Source organism: Pelodiscus sinensis, chromosome 1 (genome assembly GCF_052426305.1).
Source record: "Pelodiscus sinensis isolate ZL-2025 chromosome 1, ASM5242630v1, whole genome shotgun sequence".
In the NCBI taxonomy this organism is placed as follows: domain Eukaryota; kingdom Metazoa; phylum Chordata; order Testudines; family Trionychidae; genus Pelodiscus; species Pelodiscus sinensis.
The window spans coordinates 6,620,842-6,648,261 of NC_143052.1; the positions used below are offsets into that span (position 1 = coordinate 6,620,842).

Below are 27,420 nucleotides of genomic sequence, written 5' to 3' on the forward strand. Positions count from 1 at the left end.
CACGCTCCCCCAGCCAAATAGCCACGTGGCTAGTGTCTTGGACACCGCGGAGAAACACACACCAAACGCCATGGAGGGGTGTTGGTTTCTCACTGCAGAGAGGGGGTGTGATTGCAGCGCATGTCTGCATAGAATCCTAGGGCTGGACGAGACCCCAGGGGTCATCGAGTCCAGCCCCCCAAAAGCAGGGCCAACCCCAACCATCCCAGCCAGCGCTTGGTCATACCCAAGCGTAGATGACTCATAAGGGGGAGGGGCACCATCTAAAGGCGAACGCGTGGCTGCCCCATGTGCCTCCTCTGCCCTGCATGCCCCCCGCCCTGGGCTCAGCCTGGGGCTGTCGTACTCTCCCCACCCTATGGTACCAGCTGGGGGAGGCCCTGTCCCCCCCCCCAAGCTGGGTTGGGGAGAGCCACATGGGCAGCTGTGGGAGCTGGTGTGGAGTCGTGAACTCTTCTCCTGCCCCGGGCGGCTGGGGAACCTGAGGGGTGGGGACATGAGCTGGGAGCTGCTGTGAAAGCCCCCCGCCCCCGCAGGTGGAGGGTATGTGGCTCCCCGCAGCTGCCCAGGAATCCTGAGGGGGAACTGGAGGGGAAGGGCCAGGCGAGGTCTGCCCCAGCAAAAAGTAGATGGGCCAGAGCCCCTGTGTCCCCCGCCAGAGCCCCCCTCACTCCAGTCGGGCTCGCAGGCCGCTGCTGCCTGGGATGGAGCCGTGACCCAGAGGGACCAGCCCCCTCCACCCCCCACTGCCAGGGACTGGGGCTGAGCGCGCCAGGTGCGGTTGGAGGATACAGCCCCTCCCCTTCCCCCACGTAGGCCAGTTGAGGAGGGGGGCTTGGCCGTGAAAACTGCCCCTTCGCCTCTGTACCCAAGCCAGGCTGTGCTGCCACAGGCCCCCTGCGACTGTCATTGGCTGGACAGGCACGACCCCAAGTGTGTCTGCACGTTCGGCAGCCGCACCTCCTCCCTGCGCGACCCGCCGCGGCTCCCCCTCTGCCGCTGAGTCTCCTCTCGCCCCCCCCGCTCTCACTCTGCCGCTGAGCCTCCTCTCGCCCCCTGTGCTCTCCCTCTGCCGCTGAGTCTGCTCTGCCCCCCGTGCTCTTCTCTCCTCCTGCCCGATCTCCTCTCACCCCGCCAGCTCTCCCTCTGCCACTGAGCCTCCTCTGGCCCCGCCAGCCCTCCTCTCCTCTCGCCCAGCCAGCTCTCCTCTTGGTAACTCAGGAACCACAAGGCTCCTCTGCAAAGCTGCTCTGCCCACCCGCTCCCGTAGGTGCACGGCAGGAGGCCTAAGTCACATGGAGGGGCCTTTCACAGCTGGGGGACTTTCACCCAGGTTGATGTCACAGTCCTCTGGAAATGCCAAAGAACAAGAGGCGCCTGTCCACACCTCCAGATGGCTGTCCTGCCAACACAGTCTCTTCAGGGGGCTGTTCGCTTGGCATCTCAGCCCGCCTCTATATTTGACCCGCATGCGAACGGGGTTAGCTGTGGTCAGACTTGTCAGCCCGGAGAGTCCCCCTGGCTCAGACATTCACTTCAAGCTGCAGATGTGTCTGATCCAGGGGCCAGGCCAGGGAACTCATTGCAGGCGGAGTAACTGTAGTCCAAATTAGGGGCTTTAGTTCGAACTACCCAGCCCGTGCCGCGTGTAGCCACAGGCAGGAAGTTCGAACCTCCGGACATTTAAAAATGGCTGCGCCCAGGAACATGCAAATAAAGCCTGGGGTATTTTAATCCCGGGCTTCATTTGCAAGTTCGAATGATTACATTAGCCACCCTAGTTCGAATTAGGGGGCTAGTGTAGACATACCCTTTCTCTCCACCAACTTCATTTCATCAGCTCACAGCCTCACTCCCTTCCTGGAAGCTGTTCCTCTGCTGACGTGGGGCCATGCCACATCCCTCGCTCTGACGACCTTAGGGTTTTTACACAGCCGCCCATCCCCGGGCTATCTGGGCACCTTCTGCTTAAAACAGATTAGCAAGAACCAAGTCCCTACTGAACTTCATGGAGGCTTGGCCTCTTCCCCCTTTTACGAAATACAGTTGGCCTCCAAGGGAGCTGTGTGGCTGATGGGCTGGGTGGCGTGTTTGCTTTTGGGGAGGGGTGGACAGACGTCAGCCTGGCGAACCTCGTTCCCGTGACAAGCTTTGTTCAAACTCCTGTGGAACTCCTCGCCACAGGGTGTGGTGAAGGCTAGGACTTGAACAGGGTTCAAAAAAGAGCTAGATAGATTTATGGAGGTTTGGTCCATTGATGGCTATTAGCCAGGATGGGCAGGAATAGTGTCCCTAGCCTCTGTTTGTCTGGAAAAGGATGACAGGAGAGGGATCCTGTGATGATTCCCTGTTTCTGTTCATTCCTGGTGGTATTGGCCACTGTTGGCAGACAGGATACTTTGGTTTGACCCAATCTGGCCATTCTTATGTTCAGCTCCAACCTAAAGGCATGCTTCTGTCTCCTTTTAATAATGGAAATTGCCTATCTCCTCGAACTGGAAGGGACCTTGAAAGGTCATTGAGTCCAGTCCCCAGCCTTCTCAGCAGGACCAAGTACCATCCCTGATAAATTTTTGCCCCAAATGGCCTCTGCAAGGATTGAACTCACAACCCTGGGTTTAGCAGCCCAATGCTCAAACCACTGAGCTATCCCTCCCCCTCCTACTCATTGTCTGCCCTTGTCTCCCCCATGGAACACCTACCCACGTCAACGCAGAGAACCCACAGAAGAGGATCCACACTGAAGATGGGAAGTTGGTCCCAAGTCTGGCTCCCTTGTGGAGTAGAGCCACATTCTGCTTTGCTGCTCTATTGCTCCCTGCGTTCTCTCTGACTCAGCGTGGAGCTCGCTGACATCTTACCAGCTGCTAATGGCCCGCTGTGCGGCACCCTTATCTCCTGCACCCCTTCTGGCTGAATTGGCTCTGACTGTCTCTCTCCTCCCCCGGACCTCTTAGGCATCGTTTGCCTGATTTTCTCTAATCTGGCGTGTGCAATAGGCTGCGATTTGGCGGTAAAGTACTCACAGAAAGCCCCGGGTCTCCTTTCTCTCCTTTCAGGCCACCTGGACCATTTTCTCCCTGTTAAAGACACTTAGGTAATTACAGAGGTTCTGCAGATTAGGCAGCCAAAGCCTCCAACAGTAAATGCATCCTGAAAATGAAAAGAACGGGGACGCGGGGGGGGGGGGGGAGCGAACCCAAGGTTCAAACTCAGCGTTTTCCCGTAAATGTAAGAGACAGCAGAAAATAGCTCAGGCAACGGAAATTGCCACATTCATCCCGACGCAGAAGAGTAGGGGATGCATTAGCCTCCCTGATTCTGTGGGCTAGTCTGTGTTTGCCCCAAGTTGCAAAGGAGCTAAAATAACCCAGGGGCTGCTTTAACATACACTCTCTGTATGTGGTCCCTAAGGTTCCAGAGTCCGAGTGAGAATCTGTCTGGCAACAGTGGTCCCCTGCCAGCCCCTTCAGCAGACTCCTACCCCTGACGAGCCCTCAGTTGTATTCCAGATCTCCTCCTGCCAGGTGGATTCTCAGCCAGCCTGCTACGGACAAAGCCTGGCTCCAAAAGTTCTGGGGGTGGAGAGAGAATCTGACCCCCAAACTGTGCCTGTGCTATTTTATGCTCCTGCCAGATGGACGGGTTGCACCAGCCAGGCTTCCGGTGGCATTGTAGTTACAACCTCGGGAGACAACGCCACTGTCCTCACAGGGGACAACACCCGCAGGATGGCTGGCCATTTTTCTGAACCTGTGACGCCGAATGGGGGCGTAAGCACGGGAGCAAATTGCATCAGCCTCAAAGAAGGCCCGGAGCTAAACTCACCAGGGCACACCTGTGGTAGATAAAAGTGCTACCAGAAGTATCGCAAAGGAGGCGTCTACACTGCACCCTTAGCTCTAAATAAGACATGCAATTTGCGCTACGCAAGTTGCATATAGTATTTCAATATCTAAATAGGCGATTTCGAAATCTGGCGCATCTACACAGCACCAAATTTAGAAAAAAAACATTATTTTGAGACATCCCTTATCCCTCGTGGAACGAGGCTTACAGGGATGCTGAAACAGCACAGCCTCTACATTTTGCAATAGTGGATGTGTTCAAAAGACATGGGGTAACTATTTCGGGATATCTTTGGTACCCTGAAATAGCATTGCAGTGTAGACATACCCAATGTAGCAAAGATTTAATTCTGGCTGAGAAGAGAGTACAAAGGGGGATTTCAGAATCGATCAGCCTTTGTACTTTGCCGGTGTACCCAATTCCTGGTCAGACTAACAAGCGCAAATGATTTACGCTGCTTGTCTCTTGCCTCGTTTTGCCTTCCATTAGGATAATTTCGTTACTTGCGTATGGGCAACTTTATTCAGTTGACTTGCTGGCAGGAAAACCTGAAACTCTTCAGATCTTGCGTCTGTTTTTGTTTTTCATAGGTGTAATTTCCTGTTGCTAGCAAACCAAGAGAAAGCAAGGATGTTCAAAACCAGGAGCCTAAAGGCAGGCAGATTCCATAGTCAGCCCTCCAAATCAATGGCCTGATTTTCTCTGGTGTGAGCAATCAGTAATTTGTGCGGTGGTCTGGCCTCCAGCACATCAGACCACCTATTTAGAGGCCACAACACAGACTCAGAAGCATCCCTTAATGCTCCCACTTTTGACCTGGTTGGCCCAGGCTTTTCCAGCTAGATGAGTTGGGTGACGTGAGCCCTGCTAGCGAGCCGAGCGTTCTAGAATCCACGGTGGAGGTAGGGTCGCCTTGTTTAATTGGACGACACCACCTGCAACAGCCAATGAAAAGGGGGAAGCTGTCGAGGAAAGCTGGCCAAAGAAGAATTACAAACATGGGTGGCGGACAGGGATGGAGCATTGCCCGTGCCTAAAACCGACAGAATCTAGCCAGGAAATCCCAGATCACTGACCCTGTGGTGTGTCCACATTGGCGAGGAGGTGTCATTTCCGGCTCAGACAGACAAACCCACGCTGGCTGTGATGGAGCGAGCATGCTAACAAGAGTGGTGGGAATGGTGGGACAGGCTAGCCAAGGGTGGGCAAAATCAGGCTGGGGGTGGGGGCTGGATCTGGCCCACCAAACATTTCTCTCTGGCTCACCCAGCTGATTAGCACAGGTGCATACTCACAGCCGGCAGCCTGTGCTCACCTTGCTCCGTCCTGCAGCCAAGCTGCGCCCAGGAGTCTCCTGCTCTCTGTGCAGAGGGGCAGGGGGTGAAGGGGAGCAGGGAGGGCTGAAGTCGGAGTGTCCCCCTGTCCCAGTACCACATCTCCGCAGAGCAGAGGTCAGGGAGAGGGAGACACAGCAGAGCTGCTCCAGTATGAAGCATGGACGGTGAGTGACTCAGAGGAGTGCCTGTCTTAAGAGGCAGTGCGTGCGCACACACACAGACAGACACAGACACATACACACACTTCCTCCCCATGCCCTAGCTCTGCAGAGTGGGGGAGCAGGTCAGCTTTCCCTGTCTTAAAGAGACAGCGCTTGGCTTCTCTCTGAAATTTACCCCCAGCAGCAGCCAGCTCACACCCTCTGTGTCACTGTCACACACCCCCAGTCTGTGCCACGCATGCACATGCACACATGCTCTTCTGTCTCTGCCACACACACTCAATTTGTGTCATAAAGTCTGTCTCAAAGACACAGTGTGTCTCTTTTCCATCCACACACTTTCTGTCTCAATAGCCCCCAGCCCCACCCCTTTAGCCCGAGGCCCCGCCCCTTTCAGAGGGGGCGGAGCCTGCCTGTGACCATGTACCAAATTCATGAAGTGGCTCCCCTGTGAAAATGACTGCCCACCTCTGGGCTCGCCACTTGCGTACGCATGCCGGATTTCAGCTGGGATCAGATTTGGGGTGGCAGCCCCGCCCACTGCTCACACCACTGTAGTGACACCGCTGTTTTCAGCGTGCTAGATTGCACGTGTCTGCCTGAGCTGGTGCTGCTGCCTCCCAGTGCGCTCCAGACCCACACGCTGCCCCCCACTTTGCCCCACCCCCACTGCTCACTGCCCCCTCCCCTTTGTGCCTGCGGCAGGCGGGGCTTCAGGGGAAAGAGGCTGAGCAGGGGTGGGGCCTCGTGGCTGACGTGGAGGGCGGGGCCGTGGGGTGGAGTGAGGGGCGGGGCCACAGAGTGAATATGACCTTGCTCAGTCCAAGGCCTGTTATTACCCGTTATCTGTGTTACCATAGCACCCAGGAGCCCCGGTCACAGACTGGGATGTCCTTGTGCCAGGCGTTGTACAAACCCAGACCCCCAAAACACCTCCCTCCCCGTCAGCACCATGCCGCAGCTCCAGTGTCGTTTTCTGAGCTCACGGCGCAGCTCGTCAGACTCACCCTTTCTCCTTTGTGGCCTGGAGAGCCGGGAGGACCCCTGAGGCAGAGCTGAGGCCTTCCTCTTCTGCCTCTTGCACCCTAAAAAATACAGCAGAAAGGGTCATTCTATTCTGGCCGCCTCCCACAGATACTCTTCAGTTCTTTGGGTCCCCCTACTTCCCCAAATCCTCTTCGTGAAACAGCAAGACTCCAGCCACGAACGGCAACGTGGGGCAAACGTCTGGCGTTGAGGCGCTCCCCGAATTCGTCCCCTTTCTCCGAACGTATCTGTTTATGCTTCAGCCCCAGTGCCTGCCGCATCCTCTGCACGTGGGAACCTCAGGGGACATGCAGCTGAGTGTTGTTTCAGCCCCCTATACTCTCAAGGAATCAGCCGCCCCCCCTCGCCTCTTAGGGGCACCCTCCAGCCAGCAACTTCCCCTCCCCCTGTCCTTGGGGGGTTCTCCATTGGGAACCCCATATCTGCCCTCCCTCCAGCGGGGCCCAACACCAAGCTCTCGCTTTCTTTCCCAAGTCTGGCTGCGAGGAGTTTGCAGAGTCTTGTCTCCGGTGGGAAAAGCCACTTGCTGTCACACACAGAGGCAGCAGCTCCCTCCGCCCCCCTTCTGTCTCCTTTCTGCCACTATTTTCAGAGCCACCATCTCCACGGGAGCTAAAGGGCTCCTGGGGCTTGATGGCTGCGGCTTCCTCCCACGGGCACCTGCTGGGCCTTGGTGCTGTTCCTGAGGCCTGTATTTTGTAATTGAGGGGAAACACAGGGAGCCGTGTGGGCGGGGAAGGCAGCTTCTCAGGGACTCTCTTTAATCAGTGCCAAAGCTAATGATCCTTCCCACAGCTCTTCGGGGTTTGTGTGTGTGTGTGTCTCTTGTACAGCTAATGCAAAAGGCCCAGCCTGTTGAAACAAAGGAGGGTCTCTCTTCCTCTCACTTCCCTCTGCCCCCTCGGACTTTTTTAAACAGTTTTCATCTCCAGTTAGGTAGGAGCGTGGAAAGGTCCCAAGAAGTGGGGGCCCCGCCTCCTGCTCCGCCCCTTACCTAGGGCCCGCCCCTACTCCGCCTCCTTCCCTGTGGCCCCACCCTCAGGCTGTCTCTTCTCCCAGGCCCTGTCCTTGTTCCCCACCTGCCCCCAAGACCCGCCCCTGCCCCGCCTCCTTCCCTGTGGCCCCGCCCTCAGGCTGCCTCTTCTCCCGGGCCCTGTCCTTGTTCCACACCTGCCCCCAAGTCCCGCCCCTGCCCCGCCTCCTTCCCTGTGGCCCCGCCCTCAGGCTGCCTCTTCTCCCGGGCCCTGTCCTTGTTCCACACCTGTCCCCAAGTCCCGCCCCTGCCCCGCCTCCTTCCCTGTGGCCCCGCCCTCAGGCTGCCTCTTCTCCCGGGCCCTGTCCTTGTTCCACACCTGCCCCCAAGGCCCGCCCCTGCTCCGCCTCCTTTCCTGAGGCCCCGCCCCCACACTCTGCCTCTTCCTCTGGGCCCTGTCCTTGTTCCACACCTGCCCCCAAGTCCCGCTTCTGCGCCGCCTCCTCCCCTGAGACCCCGCCCCCACACTCTGCCTCTTCTCCCGGGCCCTGTCCTTGTTCCACACCTGCCCCCAAGGTCCTCCGCTGCTCCGCCTCCTCCCCTGAGGCCCCGCCCCCACACTCTGCCTCTTCTCCCGGGCCCTGTCCTTGTTCTGTCTCTTCTGCTGAGCCCCAGCGTCCACTGCATCTCTTCCCACAAAGTCCTACCCTTGCCTCACCTCTCCCTGTTCCCTGCCTCTGCTCAGCCTCTTCTCCACCAAGGCACGACCCACTGCTTGTTCATCTCCATTCCCTCTCCGCTCTAGAGTTGCCAGATGGTTTCAACATAAATACCGGACACACTTGACATTACATCACAATCGACATTACATCTTAGTTAGAAAATACCAGCTATTTATATTTTCTCATTTCTATTTTCTCAGTTTGTTTCCCGAACAGAAAGCTTAAATACTTGACTGTCCGGTTCAAAACCGGACACCTGGCAACCCTACTCAGCTCTCGCTCGTCCTTATAGTACAAAAAAATTCAGAGGCCATAGAGGGCCTTCCCCTCATGTTAAAAGTGATGGGGTCATGGGTCCCCGCTCCCCTGCTCTGGCACTCCTGAAACAGGGTCTGCGATGACTGTCTGTGGCACTCGCTCTCTGTCCACTGGGAGCAAGATTCGGCCCTGTGAGCATGCCAAAGCTAACTGCCCTGCCTCCTATTGCAGAAAAGAAGTTCTAACAAACATTAGGATAACCCCACTGGCCCAGTGTTACTCCCGCTATAAATTCCTCTTCTCGGGGGCTTAGAACTTGGCTGCGCACTTTGACCTGGGCTGGATCTTCACAGATAAAACTGAGTGTGGATTTTAGCAAAGGAGAGCGAAAAAGGAAGTTACTCTTCCTAGGCCAGCTGTCTCCTGCTGCGGCACAGAGGTCAGTTCCTGCATCGTGCTCTTCCATAGCAGTGGGATGCTTGCGACAGGAAAGGATGCTAGAAGCCCATCTGTGGTACCAAAGTGACTTCGGCAAAGGAAGACCTGTTACTTTGTTTGAGCTTCTGCATCGTGGGCCATGTTTTGTCTAGCTCCGGCTATCTCCAAGTACATCACTGAGCGATTAAACCTGACATTGACCATGATAAATGCCAGCTGGAACGAGTCGTGTTTCCACTATTTGTCCTCATCTAGTGGTGTCCTCTCTTGGGGATTGATTCCCTGCCAGGCACCTTGTGCCAACCCCTGTGAGCTGTGCCAACCCCTGTGAGCTGTGCCAAAGTGAGCATAAACCACGACCTGCATTTTCTATAACACTCACTTTGTCCAGATGTAACGATGAGACACAGGGCAGATCTGGCTGCCGATCCATGCGCTGTGCACAACAGACACATTCACTGCTTTTGTGTGGTCCAATTTGAAGAGGTGAAAGCCACGAGAGGCTGATCTTGTGGGCGATTTTTGCTTGTTTCAAACAGGGGATTTGGAAGTGCTCTTTGTATCCCATGCGCAAACAGAAGCCACAGGGGAACCTCAGATGCTGCGTCAATTATATCCTTCGGTCATTTGGCGGAATTTAGAACTTGGAAATTATGGGCTCTAGATTCATGAAGGAAATGGAACGTTTGAAGTCCAAGCTCAGTTTGACCCTGATGCAAGAAGACCCAGGATGCTCTGTGTCCCGCTCTTCTGTCCGTCTGCTCTGGGCCATCCCAGGAAGTGGGGTTTTGAATGACTTCCATAGGACAACCTCTATTGTTTGTATAGCACTGATGCTGTATTATTGGATCAGTTATACCAGCTCTTCACATCAAAACTCTGCATCTCTCTAGAGGGTGGTATTCGGTGTATGATACTTTAGTTCTATATTTATTATCTGGTCATCTGATGGTTCCCTCTTCTGTTTATTCCCTCTGATGAGGCCGCATCTGGAGTATTCTGTCGAGTTTTGGACCTTCCACTACAGAAAGAATGTGGGCAAACTGGACAGAGTCGAGTGGACGGCACGGACATGATTAGGGGGCTGGAGCACATGACCTATGAGGAGACGCTGAGGGATTTGGGTTTGTGTAGCCTGTAGAAGAGAAGAGTGAGGGGGGATTTGAGAGCAGCCTTCAACTCCCTGAAGGGGGGTTCCAACAAGGCTGGAGAGAGGCTGTTCTCAGGGGTGACAGATGACAGAACAAGGAGCAATGGTCTCAAATTGCAGTGGGGGAGGATTAGGTTGGATTTCAGGACAAACTATTTCCCTAGGAGGGTAGGGAAGCACTGGGATGGGTTCCCTAGGGAGGGGCTGGAATCTCCATCCCTCGAGGTTTTTAAGGCCAAGCTGGACAAAGCCCTGGCTGGAATGATTCAATCATAGAATCACAGAACACTAGGACTGGAAGGGACTTCGAGAGGTCACCAAGCCCAGTCCCCTGCCCTCACGGCAGGACCAAGCGCCGTCTAGATCAGTGCTTCCCAAACTTTTCGGCATCATGCTCCCTTTTTGATTTTTGAGAAACCCTCCCTCCCCACGGCCCCCCTCCCCCCCAGCAGCAAAACTTGTTGAGCCAAAAAAAAAAAAGGAACTGACCGGGGCCAAAAAACAAAAATAGCAGCAAAACTTGGGGCGGGGGGGGGGGGGGGGGAGAGAAGGGAATTGACCGGGGGGGCGGGGGAGGGGGGCTGGGTCACCTCGTGCCTCCCCTGGAATTTCTGGGGGCACGCTCCCCAGTTTGGGAACCCCTGGTCTAGATCATCCCTGCTAGATGTCTGATTGAATTAGAGTTGGTCCTGCTTTCAGAGAAGATGGGGCTACCCGGCCTTCCAACCCTAATCTTTTACGAGTCCGTGATTCTGTAACTGACGACCTTCCAAGCTATCTGAGAGACCTTTCCAGCCAGCAAGCTATTCCATCACTGATACAAACCTGACAGGACGTTGCAGCCATTTGTACGTGTATGACTGATTAACCATTCATCTTCTTTTCTTTTCCTATTGAAGTCTTCAGTTAGTGGACTGAGGATTGGCTGACAGAGTGATATTCGAGTGTATTCACCTGGGGATACATGCCGGCTCCTTTGGGATTAGAAAGAACCTCCCACATGGGTTTCAGTAACTCTTACTATAGTAGATCTGGTTGCTTGGATGGCAGCCCAGGGCTGCAAACCTAAAGAGGACGGTGTCTGGGTCGACAGTAGATTGAAACTAATTATAAAGTAAACCACCAGCTCTGGAACTGTCTGTCTCATTTCGTGCTGTCTGCACCGAGTGTGACATTTCCAGTGTGGTCCATCCTGGGCACCCAGGCTCACCGCCACTGATCTGCAACATGCAGCCAGCTCTGGTTTGAAACGTATCATGTGACGGGACTGGACTAGACGACCTCTCGAGGTCCCTTCCAGTCCTGCAATTGTATGATTCTGCGAGCCCTCACCAACTCATTTCTTAATGCCTATTTACAGATTAACTTATGGGACATGGTTGGCCTTTCAGACATTCACCTTTTCTAAGCATTGCTCTTCTTCTTGATTCTTTTGACATTCACGCCCTTTATCGTCTCGCAGACGGCTGGAACTCAGCCGTTCCCTGCAGCACAGTGGAGAGGGATGTTTTTATTTTTAGTCCTGTTTCACTGGCAGATTTCTTGTGTGTTTAATAAATGATGCCCGGGGGTTGCTGATTAGCATGAATCTACAATATCCTCCGCTGCATTATGCTGCCATGCGCTCTTCATTATCATAAAATCCGGGGGCAGGATGTTCACATTCCTAAATAGCATTCGCATGTCTCATTTACAAGGCTTTATGTTGTGTTTCAAAGGAGCCCAGCGCGTCTTGTCTACAAAGATGCATCTTAAAGATGGCCCACAAAAAGAGTTTTAAAGCAGCCAATGGCTTCAGAAATATAGGCCCCAAACTCCCCAACCCTCTAAGGTTGTCGGGGTACATTCACCACATTAGCAGCTTTAAATTTGTCATGCTTCCCTTTCTTATTTAGGTGCCAGATCCTACCCTGGAGACTTTACAATGTAGACAGGAAAAGGCTGGAAGAACGGACGTGTTGTTATCCCCATTTTATACAAGGGGAACTGATGCAGAGATGTTAAGTGGCGTGCCCATGGTCACAGAGCAAGGAGGGGGCAAAGGAGCGCTGATCTCCTGCAACTGTCTAGTGGGTCTTAGTCCTTTAGCTCTGCGGAGGCGCATCCTGCTCACCTTCAGCAGTTAAAGCAGCAGGAAAGCTGGCAGCCATGGACTTCTCTGAGCTCACATTCCCACAACGAGGTTTGAGACACCTCCTGCCCCACGCCACCCCTCAGGTCTTTCTTTTGTGCTAAATGTCCTTTTGCCAGTGGCTCTGCATTGCATGGCCTCTGTGGAAGCCCACTGAAGCTCAGAGAGGCTGCAGGACTTCAATGTCTCTCTTGCCTCTCTTCACTTCTCAACCTTCCTGTTACATAAGTGCCTTTTCCAAGTGGTAATTTCTAGCTGGCTCCTGTTGCCATGGTGATGGGCAATGGTTACCCTCACAACACCCTGGTGATGGTGCCAATATCCCCATTGCACAGATGGTAAACTGAGGCTAAGTGACTTGACCAAGGTTACAAAGCGAGTCGGTGGCAGAGTCAGGCGTCTTCTTCATTCCGGACTAGTGCCATCACCACAAGTCTTGCCTTCCTCTTAGTGAGCCAGTAGCTCACAGGGTGGAGGGAGAGGGAAGGGGGCTGAAGTGGTTTACACATGTGAGCCTTTTGGGAAGAGTTTTGCTTGAACTATTTGTTTCCCTCTCCTCGCCAATTTTAAAGTTTGTCTCTTGGGTTAAAACTTAAATATGCCCTGGAGGCAACTAGTGAGGTCAGACTCTGTCGCACGCCACATACCGACCATGCTGTCTGTGGACAAGGCTGTGGTTAGACCTGGCTATGTCACTCGCTCGTGCCAAGTAGGGGAGTCTGTGCTCTCTCCCTAGGCCTTGCACAGATAGCTGGCACAGCCAACCTCAAGTGTACATCCCAGAAAGAACAACCACCTGCACCGTTCAGTGACGAAAGCCCTTGGCCAGATGTTTTGCCTTCACGACACAGTACTAGTGCCCTGGCGCCGTGGTTACAGGTACGCTAACTCACAAGTGTCCAGTGGCAAGGAACGGCTCAGTTAGTGGGAATTTCTGTGCTCCCCAAGAGTGCACAAAGGTTTAAGGTGAGGCTCCCCAATGTTTAGAGCTGGAGACAAACAACTCTTGTGCCATCTTATGTGTGTCATGCCATGTGCTTGTTACTCCCCCTTGTATCATGCTCCCAGTGTCTCTGGCACAACATCCCTATTCATCCCTTCTAGCAGAGCCTCTCCCCTAGTGGTAGGCCAGGTTGCCTGTGGACTGAGCTTCTGGAGTGTGTTCTCGCACGTACTCAGTGTCTGTGGCTTCTAAGACCAGGTCTACACTCGGAGGCAATGTCGAACTAAGGTACGCAACTCCAGCTAAGTTTGATTTACTGCGGTGTGTCCATGGGTGGGAAGGCGTCGATGGGAGAAACTCTCCCATCGACTCCCCTGACTCTTCTCGATCCAGTGGAGTACCAGAGTTGATGGGAGTGCAATCAGCAGTTGATTTAGCAGGTGTTTACTAGACCAACTAGATCGACCCCCGAAAGATTGATTGCTGCAGTGCCAATAAGGTTAGAAAATGGCCTTACTGTAACACAGAGGCACTGACATCCCTGAGAAAGGAGCATGAAGCCTGCTCTATGGCCATAACTATGAAGCAGCTGGCTTTTAGCTCATGCGGTAGAGGCACATGGCTTTAGCCCTCTAAGATTCCCACGTTCAATCCCCGTTTCCGACAGCCCTGGCGTGTTGGCTTTGCCTCAGGACTGCCTGTGTTCAGCTACACTAGCACTACTTCTGCCAAGGTCAAAGAGTGCACTCTGCTTTAATCCACACCTGACTTTGGTTCCCAGCTCAGATCTCGCACCCAGTGCTCCAGGCTCCATGGGCAGTGAGCGACCACAAGGCTTGGGGAGGCAGGCCTGCCCACCAGAGCCCATGGTCCCCACCACTGAAGCCTGCTAGCCTCAGCCCAGCCTCCTCCCCTTCAATATGGCTGCTGGATCTTGCCCCCTCCCTGCCCCAGGGCAGCACCTCCCGGAGCATCAGAGAGCCAGCGGACAATGTGGCCCCCACTGCCTCGGCCCAGAAGCTCCGGAGAGCTGGCCAGCAGGCAGGGCACAGGGCTGGGCCTGCCTATGATACCCATGCCAGGCTCTCTCTATGGCAGACTCTTAAAAGCTGACACCAGTTGGGGGTATGGCTGTCAGCCTCCCAGAAAAGCCGGCTGTAAGTGACTGGCCCCCGGGGTTATCAGGCTGGGCTAAGCCCGCTAGCTCACACCCCTCCAGATAATGACCAGAGTGATGTGAACTGTGCAGCGCATGTTCCTAGAATGTCTTACCTGTGGTCCCGGGTCGCCCTGCGGGCCAGGAGCTCCAGGGGGGCCAGCCGTACCAACCTTCCCTGGCAGGCCAACCTGCCCTTTAAAGCCGCCCAAGCCAGGAACCCCCTTGGCTCCCTGAGAAAACCAAACAGAGATTGGGTCAGAGACTTTCGTGCAAAGACAAACCACTCCTGGCGTTTGCTACAGAGTTACGTCAATGGGACACACCCTTGGCGGCACTCTCAGAAGAGCGGGACAAATACACCCACGTCTGATTAACCACCCGGAGCAACCTCGTTATCTCAGAGAAACTCGACCCCAAAGAGCCCCCTATGCTAAGGGACAGCCGGGGGTAGGAAAAACTCCCTAGCAATGCCCATCTCCTTTCCCCTGTCAATGCCAGGGGCAGGTGGGCACACCCTCTGCTAAGGTGCAGTATGGCCAGCCCTGGCATCTGAATGCCTCTATTTATCCACAGACCAGCGACTAACCAGCGAGGGACTCATCCGCCCCTCCATCACTGAGCGCCTCACAGCTGTCCTGATCCTCCCAATTCCCCCCAGGATGCAGGGCCCTGCTATTGTATAGCTGGAGACTGGTGGTAGATTAAGGGATGCACCCAAGGTCATGCAGGGAGTCTGTGACAGAGTCGGTATTTAAATTCAGGTCTTGAGCATCCAAATGCCCGTTCCACTAGTCCATCCTGCCTGCCAGTGCCTGCCCTGCCGACATGCTTCCGCATTCTGCAGCGCCTGTCTTTGGGGCTCAGAGAGTCCTCGGATTCCCTGGCCCATTCAATCCCCGACCTTTCTGCAGAAGTTGCCAACAAAGGTGCCGATTGTGAGAGTGGTCACCATGGCCACCCCTTGGGCCCCGCACTGCTTTGTGATATGGAGGTAAATAGGATGAAATCCCACCAGGACAAATGCAAAGTTTCCCCGCTTAGGAAGGAACAAACGGTTGCACCGATACAAAATGGGAAGTGACTGTCAAGGATAGAGTATTGTGGAAAGGGACCTGGGGGTCATAGTGGACCACAAACTAAGTATGAGTCAACAGTGTGACTCTGTTGCAAGAAAGCAAACATCATTTGGGGATGTATTAACAGGAGCATTGTGAGCAAGACACAAGAAGAAATTCTTCCGCTCTACTCTGTGCTCATTATGCCTTAACTGGAGCACTGTGTCCAGTTCTGGGTGCCGCAAACCGGAGAAGGTCCAGAGAAGACCCCGCAGAAATGGTGAAAAGGTCTAGAAAACATGGTCTATGAGGGAAGACTGAAGGAATTGGGCTTGTTCAGTCTGGAAAAGAGGAATCTGAGGGTATGTCTAGACGACATTTATTTTTCAGAAAAAGCTACGCAAAATGCTCTCTGCATTTTGCGTAGCTTTTTCCGATCCTTTTGTCATAGAATCATAGAATACTAGGACTGGAAGGGACCTCAAGAGGTCATCGAGTCCAGTCCCCTGCCCTCACGGCAGGACCAAATACTGTTTAGACCATCCCTGATAGACATTTATCTAACCTACTCTTAAATATCTCCAGAGATGGGGATTCCACAACCTCCCTGGGCAATTTATTCCAGTGTTTAACCACCCTGACAGTTAGGAACCTTTTCCTAATGTCCAACCTAAACCTCCCTTGCTGCAGTTTAAGCCCATTGCTTCTTGTTCTACCCCCAAAGGCCAAGATGAACAAGTTTTCTCCCTCCTCCTTATGACACCCTTTTAGATACCTGAAAACTGCTATCATGTCCCTCCTCAATCTTCTCTTTTCTAAACTAAACAAACCCAATTCCTTCAGTCTTCCCTCATAGGTCATGTTCTCTAGACCTTTCATCATTCTTGTTGCTCTTCTCTGGACCCTCTCCAATTTCTCCACATCTTTCTTGAAATGCGGTGCCCAGAACTGGACACAATACTCCAACGGAGGCCTAACTAGCGCAGAGTAGAGCGGAAGAATGACTTCTCGTGTCTTGCTCACAACACACCTGTTAATGCATCCCAGAATCATGTTTGCTTTTTTTGCCACAGCATCACAAGAGGCTTTTCCGACATTAGGCCCATCTAGACTGGAACGTAGAATGAAGAATGCAGGGGCTTCCGAAAGGGCGTTTGCTCTTCTGCAAAAAAAAAAAAAAAAAAGTGGAAGAGCAAACACATCCCTGGTCATGAAAGAGGTTTTCTGGGATACCTCCGGTATCCTGGAAGAATTCTTGTAGTCTAGACGTACCCTGAGAGGGGACATGATAGCAGCTTTCAAGAAAAGGTTGTTACAAGGAGGAGGGAGAAAACTGGTTCTCTTTGGCCTCTGAGGCTAGGACAAGAAGCAATGGGCTTAAATTGGAACAAGAAAGGTTTAGGTTGGACATTAGGAAAAACTTCCTACCTGTCAGGTGGTTAAACCCTGGAATAAATTGCCCAGGGAGGTTGTGGAATCTCCATCACTGGAAATATTCAAGAGCAGGTTGGACAGACACCTGTCAGGGATGATCTGGACGGTGCTTGGTCCTGCCGTGAGGGCAGGGGACTGGACTTGATGACCTCTCGAGATCCCTTCCAATTCTATGGTTCAATGAGTCTATGCCATCCACGGGCTGGGCACTAAAGTGAGATGTCCAGCTCATTTCTCATTACCCGGCCTGGTAACGTATTTCTCACTCCCCTGGGGCCTAGGCTGGATGAGTCAGCAAGCCCGGAGATGGAAAGGCTCCATTACCAATACCTGAGCCGTTAAATGCCTGCTAATGAGCACTAATGAGATTTCCCCAGAAGTGGGACAAGGAGAGAAGAGGAGGTGGAAGGAGGTGGAGGGGAAGGCCTCCGTGATGCAGCCCGGCTGCATTTCTAAGTCATGCGGATGCTTATTTGGAACACTAAAAATAGAAGCCCGTCGTCGGAAGCAAGGGAGAGTCACATTAAGCTCTGATGAAGGGAGAGCCGCTGCCTTTCCCATCCTCCGGACCCCGCCAAAGCCCAGCTCTCTTGCCGGATGAGACGGCGGATGAGTCAGCTGGGTCACTGAGTGTTGGAGGAGCAAGACGGGAGGCCCCCGGCATGATGAATGCCACGCATTCCCCCTGCCCAGCGGAGCCTGCTTTCCCAATTAGCACAGGTGACCCCCGGCCACTCTCCGTTTAATTGCGCCTCGGATGCTGACTTGCATAAGCGCGTGCGTGGCCGCAATACCAAGGAGGCGTTCGCAGGAGCTGGCCAGCCACAAAAGCTAGAACGTCTAAAGCAAACTAGCCAGAAGAAAGTACAAAGCTCCTCTTCTCTTTCACAGGATCACAGGGGCTAGTCCAGAGCCAGGGTCCATCCACGCCACAGCAGGGATGTTAGATATCGGTTAAATGAATAGTCGAGCAACCTCATGAATTTTTATCGGTTAGTTGACTAGTCTATTGTCCCCGGGGGCAGGGCCAGCAGCCAGGTCTCAGAGGCAGCAGCGCAGGGTGACAGGTGGGAGCTGGTCCAGGAGGGGAGCCGGTTTAAAAACCAGCTCCCCTTGAGGACGGCTGCCTGTTGCCCCATGCTGATACCTCTCATACCTGGCTGCTGGTCCTGCCCCCGGGGACAAGAGAATAGCAGAGGCAGCAGTGTGGGGTGGCAGAAGCCCCTGTGTAAGGGGGTCTGAGCTCCTGGACCTGGCGCAAGCCAGAACTGAGCTGGGCTGCCTGCCTGCTTGGCTTGGCTCCTAATACACTTGAAATGAAGAGACACAGCAGGGGTAAGTTCTGGACCTGGCACGAGCCGGGCCTCTGGCCAGCCTGCTAACAAATTTACTAGCTAGGATCGGGGGAGGGAAATGCGTGTTGTCTATAGCATTAACCTATACGCTTTTGCTTATCGGTTAATCAGTTAATCGACTCCGCTATTACATCCCTACTCCAGAGTCCTGTGTCCAACACAGTTCGAGTAGATGCTTCAGAAGAAAATGCAAGAAACCCGCCGCAGGAGGAGTTGGGGGTAATCGGCTCCCAAGGAAAACCTCCTCCGACCTGCTTCCTTTCCTCAGTTCTGAATTTGCCACTTTGATGTTACGTCTCCTTGTCCTTGAGAAATGAACCTGGGAGAAAGCCGCTCTCAATTTACTGCCTCTGTCCCGGTCATTGTGTGACATGCTTTTATCATGTCCCCTCTTATTCGTCTCCTTTCCCAGGCAAACGATTCTCTCGTCCTCTCTTCATCCTGCTCCCTTCACCCTTGCTGTACCTCTCTTTCCTTCTCCTTGTCCTTTCGCTGGTTAATAGCAGACAGACAGGTAGCCTGGACAATTGTGTGGGTAACGTAGGATGTTACCAGGTAACTGGTTATCTGGTTACCCAGTAAGCATCACCCTTAACAGGTTAATCTTACTAGATAACAGGTAACCGGTACCTTGGCACAGCCCCTGCCTGCAGCTTGCTGTGAACAAAAGTCCCACAGGGCCCCTGCACAGGGCTGTTGGCTCCCAGCCCACATGGGCTGAGATCAGGAAACAGCTGGGCTAAAGCAGACTCTGTCCACAGTGCGAGGGCTGCTCCAATCCACCCATGGTGGGTAGTTGGACCTCTCCAGCCTGTCCCCTCCTGCCCATTTCATGGCTTAACTGGTTAAACTTAATGTTTAACTGGTTAACTAATTAAACAGGATATTTTGCATCCCTATTGGCATTTGGGAATACATCCGCATTGCATCGAGCAGTTCCGATTTCAAGAGCTCCATTTGTCCGTATCATGGATTTCCGAGTTAAAACCCTCTCCCCACCGCAGACTGAGTTTTACAAAGTCTTGACAATAGGAGCATGTAGAAACACCATTTAAGGCTGGCAAGAGAAACAGCCAGCATGAATTCTCCCTCAGATACATTTCCACTGCACATAATAACACAGCGATTAGACTAGAGAAGGGTAGAGTCAATTCAGGGGCATTATTTGTAATGTGAGAAAAAATATGTAAAAGTGAACAGAAAGCCTGTTTTTAATGTCAAAAACTCTCTAGGATACAAAAGGAGCAATACCTAGATAATGGTGTAGTTTGCAACTACAGAGAATGAAAGAATGAATGAACAGCCGCAGAGACCAGCCACTGGAAATACAACAGAGATAGTTGAAAAATTTGCATCACAACAGTTTCCCATTGGAAAATGTCATTTCAACAAAACCAATTTTTTGGAGGGGGAAGAGCAAATGGTTTCAATTTTGATTAAATTTAATTTAGGAAAAAAACACATTTTGAAAGTGACAAAACATCCTGTTTCAATCTTTTTCCAATGCATCTTTCACGTGTTCATTTCAAAGTGGCTTTTCATTTTGAAACGTCATTGTCTATTAGACAAAGGAAAAGGACAGAAAGTTATAAACGAAATGTTTCAATTAACCTGCAATGAGCTGGTTTCTGGAATTTCAGTGCATGGAAAAAATAAATTAAAATTTTGGTTCTCTGTCCTGATTTGGGACCATTACAAAAAACACAAAACCTCCAGTTTCACAGGGCAGCACATCTGGCTGCCCACTTGCTGTAATAGTATGCGTCCTTTCGGCACTAAGCTGCAGACCATGATAAAACTGCCAGCAAACTGCAGTCATGCCTTGACTGATTAAATGACCTGCATGAAATGAACTGGGGGTGGGGAGTGGGTCTCAGTGTTATTCCAACTGGACTATTGCCAATGTGCTAAAAACCACCATTGAGAGCTTCCCTACCGAAGCCAGAAACTGATTGTTCTGAGAGGCTGAACTTTCTTTTTATCCCTAGAAAACAGCACTAGTGATGGTGATGAGATAAATACGGGTGAAGATCGTCTACTTGGCACCTTTCACCATCACTAAACTCACACGTGCTCGTGCGTGCACAATTATTAATGAGAAATTATAAATCCAGCGCCGTTATAAAACAACAGAGCTGAGAAAAATGCTTCCCTGGCATAGCACTCCTTCCCGAAATCCCATGCTAGGCTTAAAATCATGAGGCTTTAGAAATACAACCTTCTGGGCTTGTTCTACTTGCTTTCGGGGGCGTGAGCCTGGAGGTTTCACGTTTTCAAGCTTTTCTCCTCCACCACAGGGGGCGGAAACTTGGCTTTGGTTTTGAAAAGGGAAGTTGAGATTCTCAGGAAATCCCATGACTCTGGGAGCTGGGGCTTTAATGAAAATGCATCATAAAGGTGGCAAGAAAGATCATTGAGTCCAGTCCCCTGCCTTCACAGCAGGACCAAGTATCATCCCTGACAAATTTTTTCCCCCAATAGCCTCACTAAGGATCAAATTCACAGCCCTGGGTTTAGTAGGCCCATGGCCAAACCACTGAGCTATCCTGCCTCCCTATGGCAGCTGCAATTAAAAGGAGGCAGGACCAAATAAACCTAGATAATCCCTCACAGGTATATGTCTTGAAAACCCCCAGTGACGGGGCTTCCGCAGCCTTCCTTGGATACCGGTTTCATCCCTTCACATAGACAGATTTTCCTAATACAAGTTCCTAAGACTCTCTGGACCTGCAACATCCATGGGTCCTGGGCCAGACAGCTCCTGGCCTAGGAGCCCAGTGGCAGGAGACTTGGTGGCGGGGAGTCCTGCCAGGGCCAACAGCAATGGAGCTGGGACCAGCATCAAGATCTGGCAGCCAAGACCCGGGCTAAAGCCAATGCCTGACCTGCATGTGGATTTTGTACCAGTGCAACTGTGTTGCTTAAAGAGGTGCAATTTTTTTTATCAAAGCCATTCTAGTGGTACCTCCCTCGTGTGGACACATTTCTATCAGCATGAAGGTACCTTATCCCCGTATTGCTTATTCTCCTTTCTGCCCAGGAACAGCTGTGCGGGGATAAAGTGCCTTTACTCTGCTAGAACTGTGTCCCTGCTAGGGGAGCGTCTACACAGCACCCTAAACTCGAAATAAGGTATGCAATTTGTGCTATGCAAATTGCGTATCTTATCTCGACTCTATTTTGAAATAGCTTATTTTGAAATTTGGCGCAGCTACACAGGGCCAGTTTTCGAAATAACACACTATTTCGAGCCATCCTGTATCCCTCGTGCAACGAGGTTTACCGAGATGGCAAAATAGCGCACCCGTTATTTTGAAAAAATATATCGAAATAACGGGCGGCTTGTGTAGACACGGGGTAACTATTTCGGGATAGCGTGCAGTGTAGACGTACCCTGGGGGATTTGTACCCCTTTATCTACACCGGGTTAGATAAGCAGTGTGACTTTTGTGTCCGGACCAGCCCAAGGATTAAGTGCGCCCCCAGAGTGAAGACGACGCTTAATGCCTAAGACAGGGGCCTCTCGCCCGCGGAAAAGGGCACACGAGAGTTAGCAGGAGTCTAACTTCATTAACTCCGTGGGATTGATGGCTCATTCAAAGCATGGCCTCGCAGTGGTCTTTGGAGCAGACTGACCTTTTCTCCTTTCTCCCCAGAAACTCCCACGGGGCCGTCTGCCCCTGACATTCCTCGTTCACCCTGGAGACAGACAAGAGAAAAATCAAAGCCAATTCCCTGCCCTGTGTGTCTTTTACCAAGCGAGCTGTAATTCAGTTACAAATGCACATGCGGTTTGGAAAGGCCCTGGTGCTCCTACTGCGGGAGGAACTCAGTTAGATGCAGGGGAGCCAACAGCCGTGCTGGGCCCATGGGCAAAGCGTGTGTGTAGGGTTGCCAGATGATTTAACCAAAAATACCGACCCCTCCCCCCCAAAAAAACCACCGGGGAAAAAAATTCTTTTGGGGGAGGGAGGGGGAGACCAAAGCTGTTGAGCAAAAAAAAAAAAAGAATGATTAAGCAATAAAATAAAATAAAAACAGCATTAAAACAGCATGTCCCTTTCAGTGCATGCAGATTAGGGATAGAAACAGGGGAGAGGTTGAGCACTAAGACCCAGGGAAGGCAAATTGTTTCCCCTTGGTCTTTAGGCTTTTCACCAGCGGCCATTTTGTTTTCTTGATCAAGCCAGAACACAGCTTCCCTGCAGAACCAGGTAAGCAGGGTTTTCGGGGGCAGGGGGTGTCAGGAGGCCGGGCCCAGTTGCCAAGTGTGTCATAGGGTTGCCAAGTGTCTAGTATTTTTGCCTCCTGGCAGGGAAAAAACCCAGAAAATACCGGACATTTTAGGTGTCTGGTATTTTCTGAATTTTTTTAGTGGATAGGAGGTGAAAAGACCGGATTGTCTGGGTCAATACCAGACACCTGGCAACTCTACGTGTGTGTGTGTGTGGGGGCTGGCTTCATGCTCCTGGAAGGGGCGGGGCCGAGGCAGCCCGCCCCATGCACTGCCTGGATAATGGCGTGCCCTCTCCCAATCCTCACAGCAGTCCAGAGAGTGTGGCGTGGTGCTCTGGCGGCAATTAAGGGCCTGGAGTGCCAGCTGCTCCTGCTGCTGCCCCAGCCTATTTAGAATCACCAGGTCCCGGGCCACCTGCTCCTTTGCCCTCCTCCCCCCCAGTCAGCAGGCCTGTTTAGATGTCATGGCTAGCTAGGTTCCCTCTGATGGCAGGGCCGTCTCGAGTCTGAGTGTTGCAGTTCACATTTACTAGGATTTGGTTAGCCCAGGAGACATTCTGATGAGTCACATACAGGGTCTGTCTGTCTGTCTGACTCCCTCTGCCTGGGTGGATCACTGGCGGCAGATAGGTTGGCCTCAGTGTTCCCTGTAAGCCGAGTGCTTAGGTGGCCACCCAGGAGAAATTAAAATGCCACCCAGCTGATCAGCAGAGCGCTGACAGCTTGCAGCAGCTGGCAGTATGTGTTTCTATTGGTGGTGCACACCCACACATGCCTCGGTGCACAGAAAAAATTATTCCGCACATGGATGGAAAAAATTAGAGGGAACATTGGTTGGCATGTTACCAGCTTTGGATGCCACAATGGAGGTCTGGTTAAATGCCATTCAAACCAGTGGGAAGAATCTCATTGACTTCTATGGGCTTCCAGATCAGGCTCTGAGCAAGCCAACGAATGCTTTGACCTGTCACCGGCCCTCCCCACCCCCAACCAGCTGTGGAGATGCGGAAAGGAAACCAACATCAGGAACCAAGCCCAGAGCTCGCGGATGGATATTAACATTCAGCTTTTGCTGTTCAGAAAGGGTGTTCCCTGCAGGGTTCACTAGCCCCGGTAAACTGTCTGAAATTTGCAGCCATTGAATTACATGCGGTTACCAACTGCATGGAAGCTAACGCCAACCGGTCTGAAACTGGTGTAAGCCCGTCTACACATGAGCTCGCGCCGACTGGACTGCATCCATTTCAAAGCAGACTGTGTTACACCAGTGCCATTTCTGTGCCCAGAAAGCCCGCCGAGAGGGACTTGAGGGTTGGGGAATTCATTTCCCACTCACCTTTGGCCCCAGCTGTCCATCTGACCCTGGGACCCCCGGTTTCCCCAGGCTGCCAATCTCGCCCTGTGTGTGGAACAAGAGAGTGAAAAGTGAAGCAGGTGGGGAACAGAAGATTAGAAAGGGGGTGGGGTGGTTAATGGGATGTGACGTCTGCTCTCAGCCCTACAGGCAGCGACTCCAGGCTGGGACGGAGACTTGTGGCAGGATCTGTCACGGCCCAGTGCTGTGTCTGACCGGTGGCTAGTAACGAGGAGGACCTCACTGCCATGCACAGCCCCTTCACTGGCGCTGAATTCCCTTAACCCTAAAGTCAAAAGGAGGAAAACAATAAAAAGACCTCACCTTTATCCCATCTGCACCGGGGCTCCCCGTCGGCCCAGGAAAACCACGCAAGCCCTTGGGGAGAAATGACAACCCGCGGGTAAAGGTTAGCAGGACAAAACACAGTGCTGTTCCCCACTGTGCAAAGGGCCAGCACCAACTCATGCATGGCTTAATAGAGCCTTCCTGCTGGGAAACAAGCAGGAAGAATTGGGAGGCATAGTGGGGTGCATAGGAGGAGCATGGCCAGCAGATCTAGGGAAGGGATTATTCCCCTTGGTTCGGCACTGGTGAGGCCGCATCTGGAGTATTGCGTCCAGTTTTGGGCCCCCCCCACTGTAGAAAGGATGTGGACGCATTGGAGAGAGTCCAGCGGAGGGCAACTAAAATGATGGGGCTGGAGTACATGCCCTACAAAGAGAGGCTGAGGGATCTGGGCTTATTTAGTCTGAAGAAGAGAAGAGTGAAGGAGGGTTTGGTAGCAGCCTTCAGCTACCTGAAGGGGGGTTCCAAGGAGGATGGAGAGAGGCTGTTCTCAGTGGGGGCAGATGGCAGAACAAGGAACAATGGCCTCAAGTTGCAGTGGGGGAGGTCTAGGTTGGATATTAGGAAAAACTCTTTCCCTAGGAGGGTGGGGGAGCACTGGGATGGGTGCCCTAGGAAGAGGGTGGAATCTCCATCCCTAGAGGCATTCAAGTCCTGGCTTGATAAAGCCCTGGCTGGGATGATTGAGTTGGGGTTGGTCCTGCTTTGGGCAGGAGTTCGGACTCAATGACTCCTGAGGTCTCTTCCAACCTTAGGACTCTATGATCCTATGATTTGTAAACTCTCTGCATTCCTCTCTTCTTCACCTGCCATCTACCTACCTAGCGGAATGGTCCGCTTGCTGTTTTCTACACTCATTCAGGCCAAGCAGTTTTCATATTTGCTCCCCGCCCGTCCCCTTCTGGGGAACAGCCAAGGTACACATTATTTCTTTGATGGCCATTTCTTACCTTTAATCCTTTCCGGCCAAGGTCGCCTGTTATACCAGGATCACCTTTCCCGCCCTGAATAAATGACACATAAGCCATGGTGTGTGCGTGCGTAGCTGAACTGGAGTTCATTTGCAAATTCAATACAATCAACGTAGGGTTGAATAAGGATCTTAACTGGTTAACACACTACACAAAGGCAATTTCCACTCTCTTAATATTCACATTTCCACAAGAAGCTGCTGTGAATGAGCCACTTCCACCTTGACTTGATTAGCCTCATTAACATAATATATACAGTGAGCCCTCGCTACTTCGCGGTTCGACCATCGCGGATTCACGACTTCGCGGACTTTTTTCATTACGTATGTATATATTATAAAAGAAATATATCGCGGATTTTCCGGAAATTTCGAAAATAGCCGCGATATATGAAGACCCCAAATATTTCGTTAATTCCATTAATAATTAGTAATATCTGCTCTTACTGATGGTTCATTGCATTACATATGACATATAATTCAGTACAGAAAGAAATAAAACACGAAAAGTCTGAATATACATGTTAAATAAATACGTAAATATGGTGTCCCTACTTCGCGGATTTTCAGCTATCGCGGTCGGGTTTGGAACCTATCTACCGCGATAAACGAGGGTTCACTGTATACCCCTGTCTTTGTAAAGTCCACTCTAATTCATCTGATGAAGTGAGTTTTACCTGCTAAAACGTATGCCCTAATAAATCTGTTAATCTCTAAGGCTATGTCTACACAGCAGTGTTATTTCCGAATAACTGACAATTTTTCAAAATGATGGCGAGCTGGAGGACTTCTTACTCCAATTCCTGTAACCCTCATTTCACGAGGTGTAAGGGAAGTCGGAGGACAAGTGTTCTTCCTTTGACTTCCTGCTGTGTAGACAGCGCCAAAAGCTGAATTAAGCTATTTCGACTTCAGCTACGCAGTTGATGTAGCTGAAGTTGCGTCGCTTAACTCAACTTTTGCCCGGCTGTAACGACGTGCCCTAAGGTGCCACAGGGCTTCTCGTGGTTTTTGCAGAAGCAGACTACCACAGCTACCCTTCTGAGACGTATTCACAAAGATACGCAATTAGAAAGTTAACAGTACAAGCTCTCCTGATAGCATCTATATTGCCCGTTTTCCCGCAAAGGCTCTGCTACGTTTTATAAGCTTGTATAAAAGGATCACCTTCCCCATGGAAATGCAGCCTCCTCTGGGATGGAACACACCTGACGGCAGAGGATACTCGACACACAAAGTGATCCCAGAGTGACTCTCTCTCTGCTATTCTCCGTCATCTTCGCATCGCAATTTACTGATTTCTGCAGGGCTGCTAAGAATGTGGTTGGCGTGTGAAGAGGCTGACAGAGGGCTGTCCCTATCTATGGGGTGGCAGCTTGTTTTATGGTAACTCTAGAACAGGGGCTCCTGATAGCTAGAGGACTGGAATAACACTGCTGAGATCCGAGCCACAATGGAGCAGCAAACCATTCTGGCCTTGAGTGTCCTGAGGTTTGGAAAGAGCCTAGCTGTCACGAATGGTCGGTAATGTAGGCACAGCCTTTCCAAAAGTGCCTACACGCCCAACTGCTGAAGGCTGGGGCAGCCACTGGAGAAGGCTGGGCCCATGGCATGGCAGCCTGTTCCCCCCAGCCATCAGGAAGGGATGGAGCTGTGGCATGGCAGCCCCAGCGCTCCAAGTGGCCAGGAAGGATCAGGCTGGGGATGGGCGGGGCTTGGCTCTAGGGGCGGGCCTCAGGCAGAAGGGGCGGGGCTGGGGCTTGCCTCCTCCCCCCCCCACCGCCCATGCTAGCCGTGCTGTTACTGCTACCAGTTATTAGCGAGTCTCTGCCAGCTCATATACTAATTACAGCTCCTTTGCTCCAGAGGAAAAGTCACTTTTTGCCTGCAGAAGAAAGCTTCCACAATTCTCCTTGCCTCCCGTAACAAAAAAATCTCCTTCCTAGAAAAATTTGTGGAACTGGCAGCTGGCTGATTTTCTTGCCCATTCTTCCTGCACCAATTTTATCAGGTGCTGTGGATACTGTGGCAGGAAGTCAACCTGTGGAACTCCTTGCCAGAGGATGTGGTGAAGGCTAGGACTTTAACAGGGTTCAAAAAAGAGCCTGATAGATTCATGGAGGTTAGATCCATCAATGGCTATTAGCCAGGAGGGGTAGGACTGGTGTCCCTAGCCTCTGTTTCTCTGGAGGTGGGTGACAGGGGAGGGATCACATGAGGATTACCTGTTGTGTTCCCTCCCTCTGGGGCATTTGGTATTGGTCACTGTTGGCAGACAGGATACTGGGCTAGATGCACTGTAGGTCTGACCTAGTATGGCCTTCTTATGATCTTAAGTAACATGTAGGCAAATGTCTCGAAAGCTGAATTCAGCACGAGAAAATTTAAAACCCTGTCACAAGAGACTCAGGGCACATTCTCAGCGGGTGCAAATCAGTGTCCAAGGGAGCGACTCCAATTTATACCTGCGGAGAATCTGCCCAAGACATAGTTCAGAGTT

The 27,420-nt window shown here is 52.1% G+C and overlaps 1 protein-coding gene across 23 annotated transcripts in view; it reads right to left on the reverse strand.

The window, feature by feature from the left end:
- Positions 1–27,420, reverse strand: part of LOC102464061 (uncharacterized) — a 252,426-nt gene that overhangs the window by 35,422 nt on the left and 189,584 nt on the right. For 20 of the 23 annotated variants that reach the window (XR_016349502.1, XM_089778116.1, XM_089778115.1 and 17 more), the window contains 7 exons: positions 24,901–24,954; positions 23,927–23,980; positions 23,585–23,647; positions 21,649–21,711; positions 14,282–14,398; positions 6,355–6,432; positions 3,027–3,080 (listed from right to left, as the gene is read on the reverse strand). Coding sequence is in view for 22 of the 23 variants with exons in the window: in XM_089778116.1 (XP_089634242.1) it covers positions 3,027–3,080; positions 6,355–6,432; positions 14,282–14,398; positions 21,649–21,711; positions 23,585–23,647; positions 23,927–23,980; positions 24,901–24,954 (483 nt within the window). In the remaining variant the exon portion in view is untranslated. Of the gene's footprint in view, positions 1–3,026; positions 3,081–6,354; positions 6,433–14,281; positions 14,399–16,304; positions 16,386–21,648; positions 21,712–23,584; positions 23,648–23,926; positions 23,981–24,900; positions 24,955–27,420 lie in introns of those variants that run through there. The other 3 variants (XM_089778114.1, XM_089778121.1, XM_089778129.1) reach the window with 2 other exon arrangements.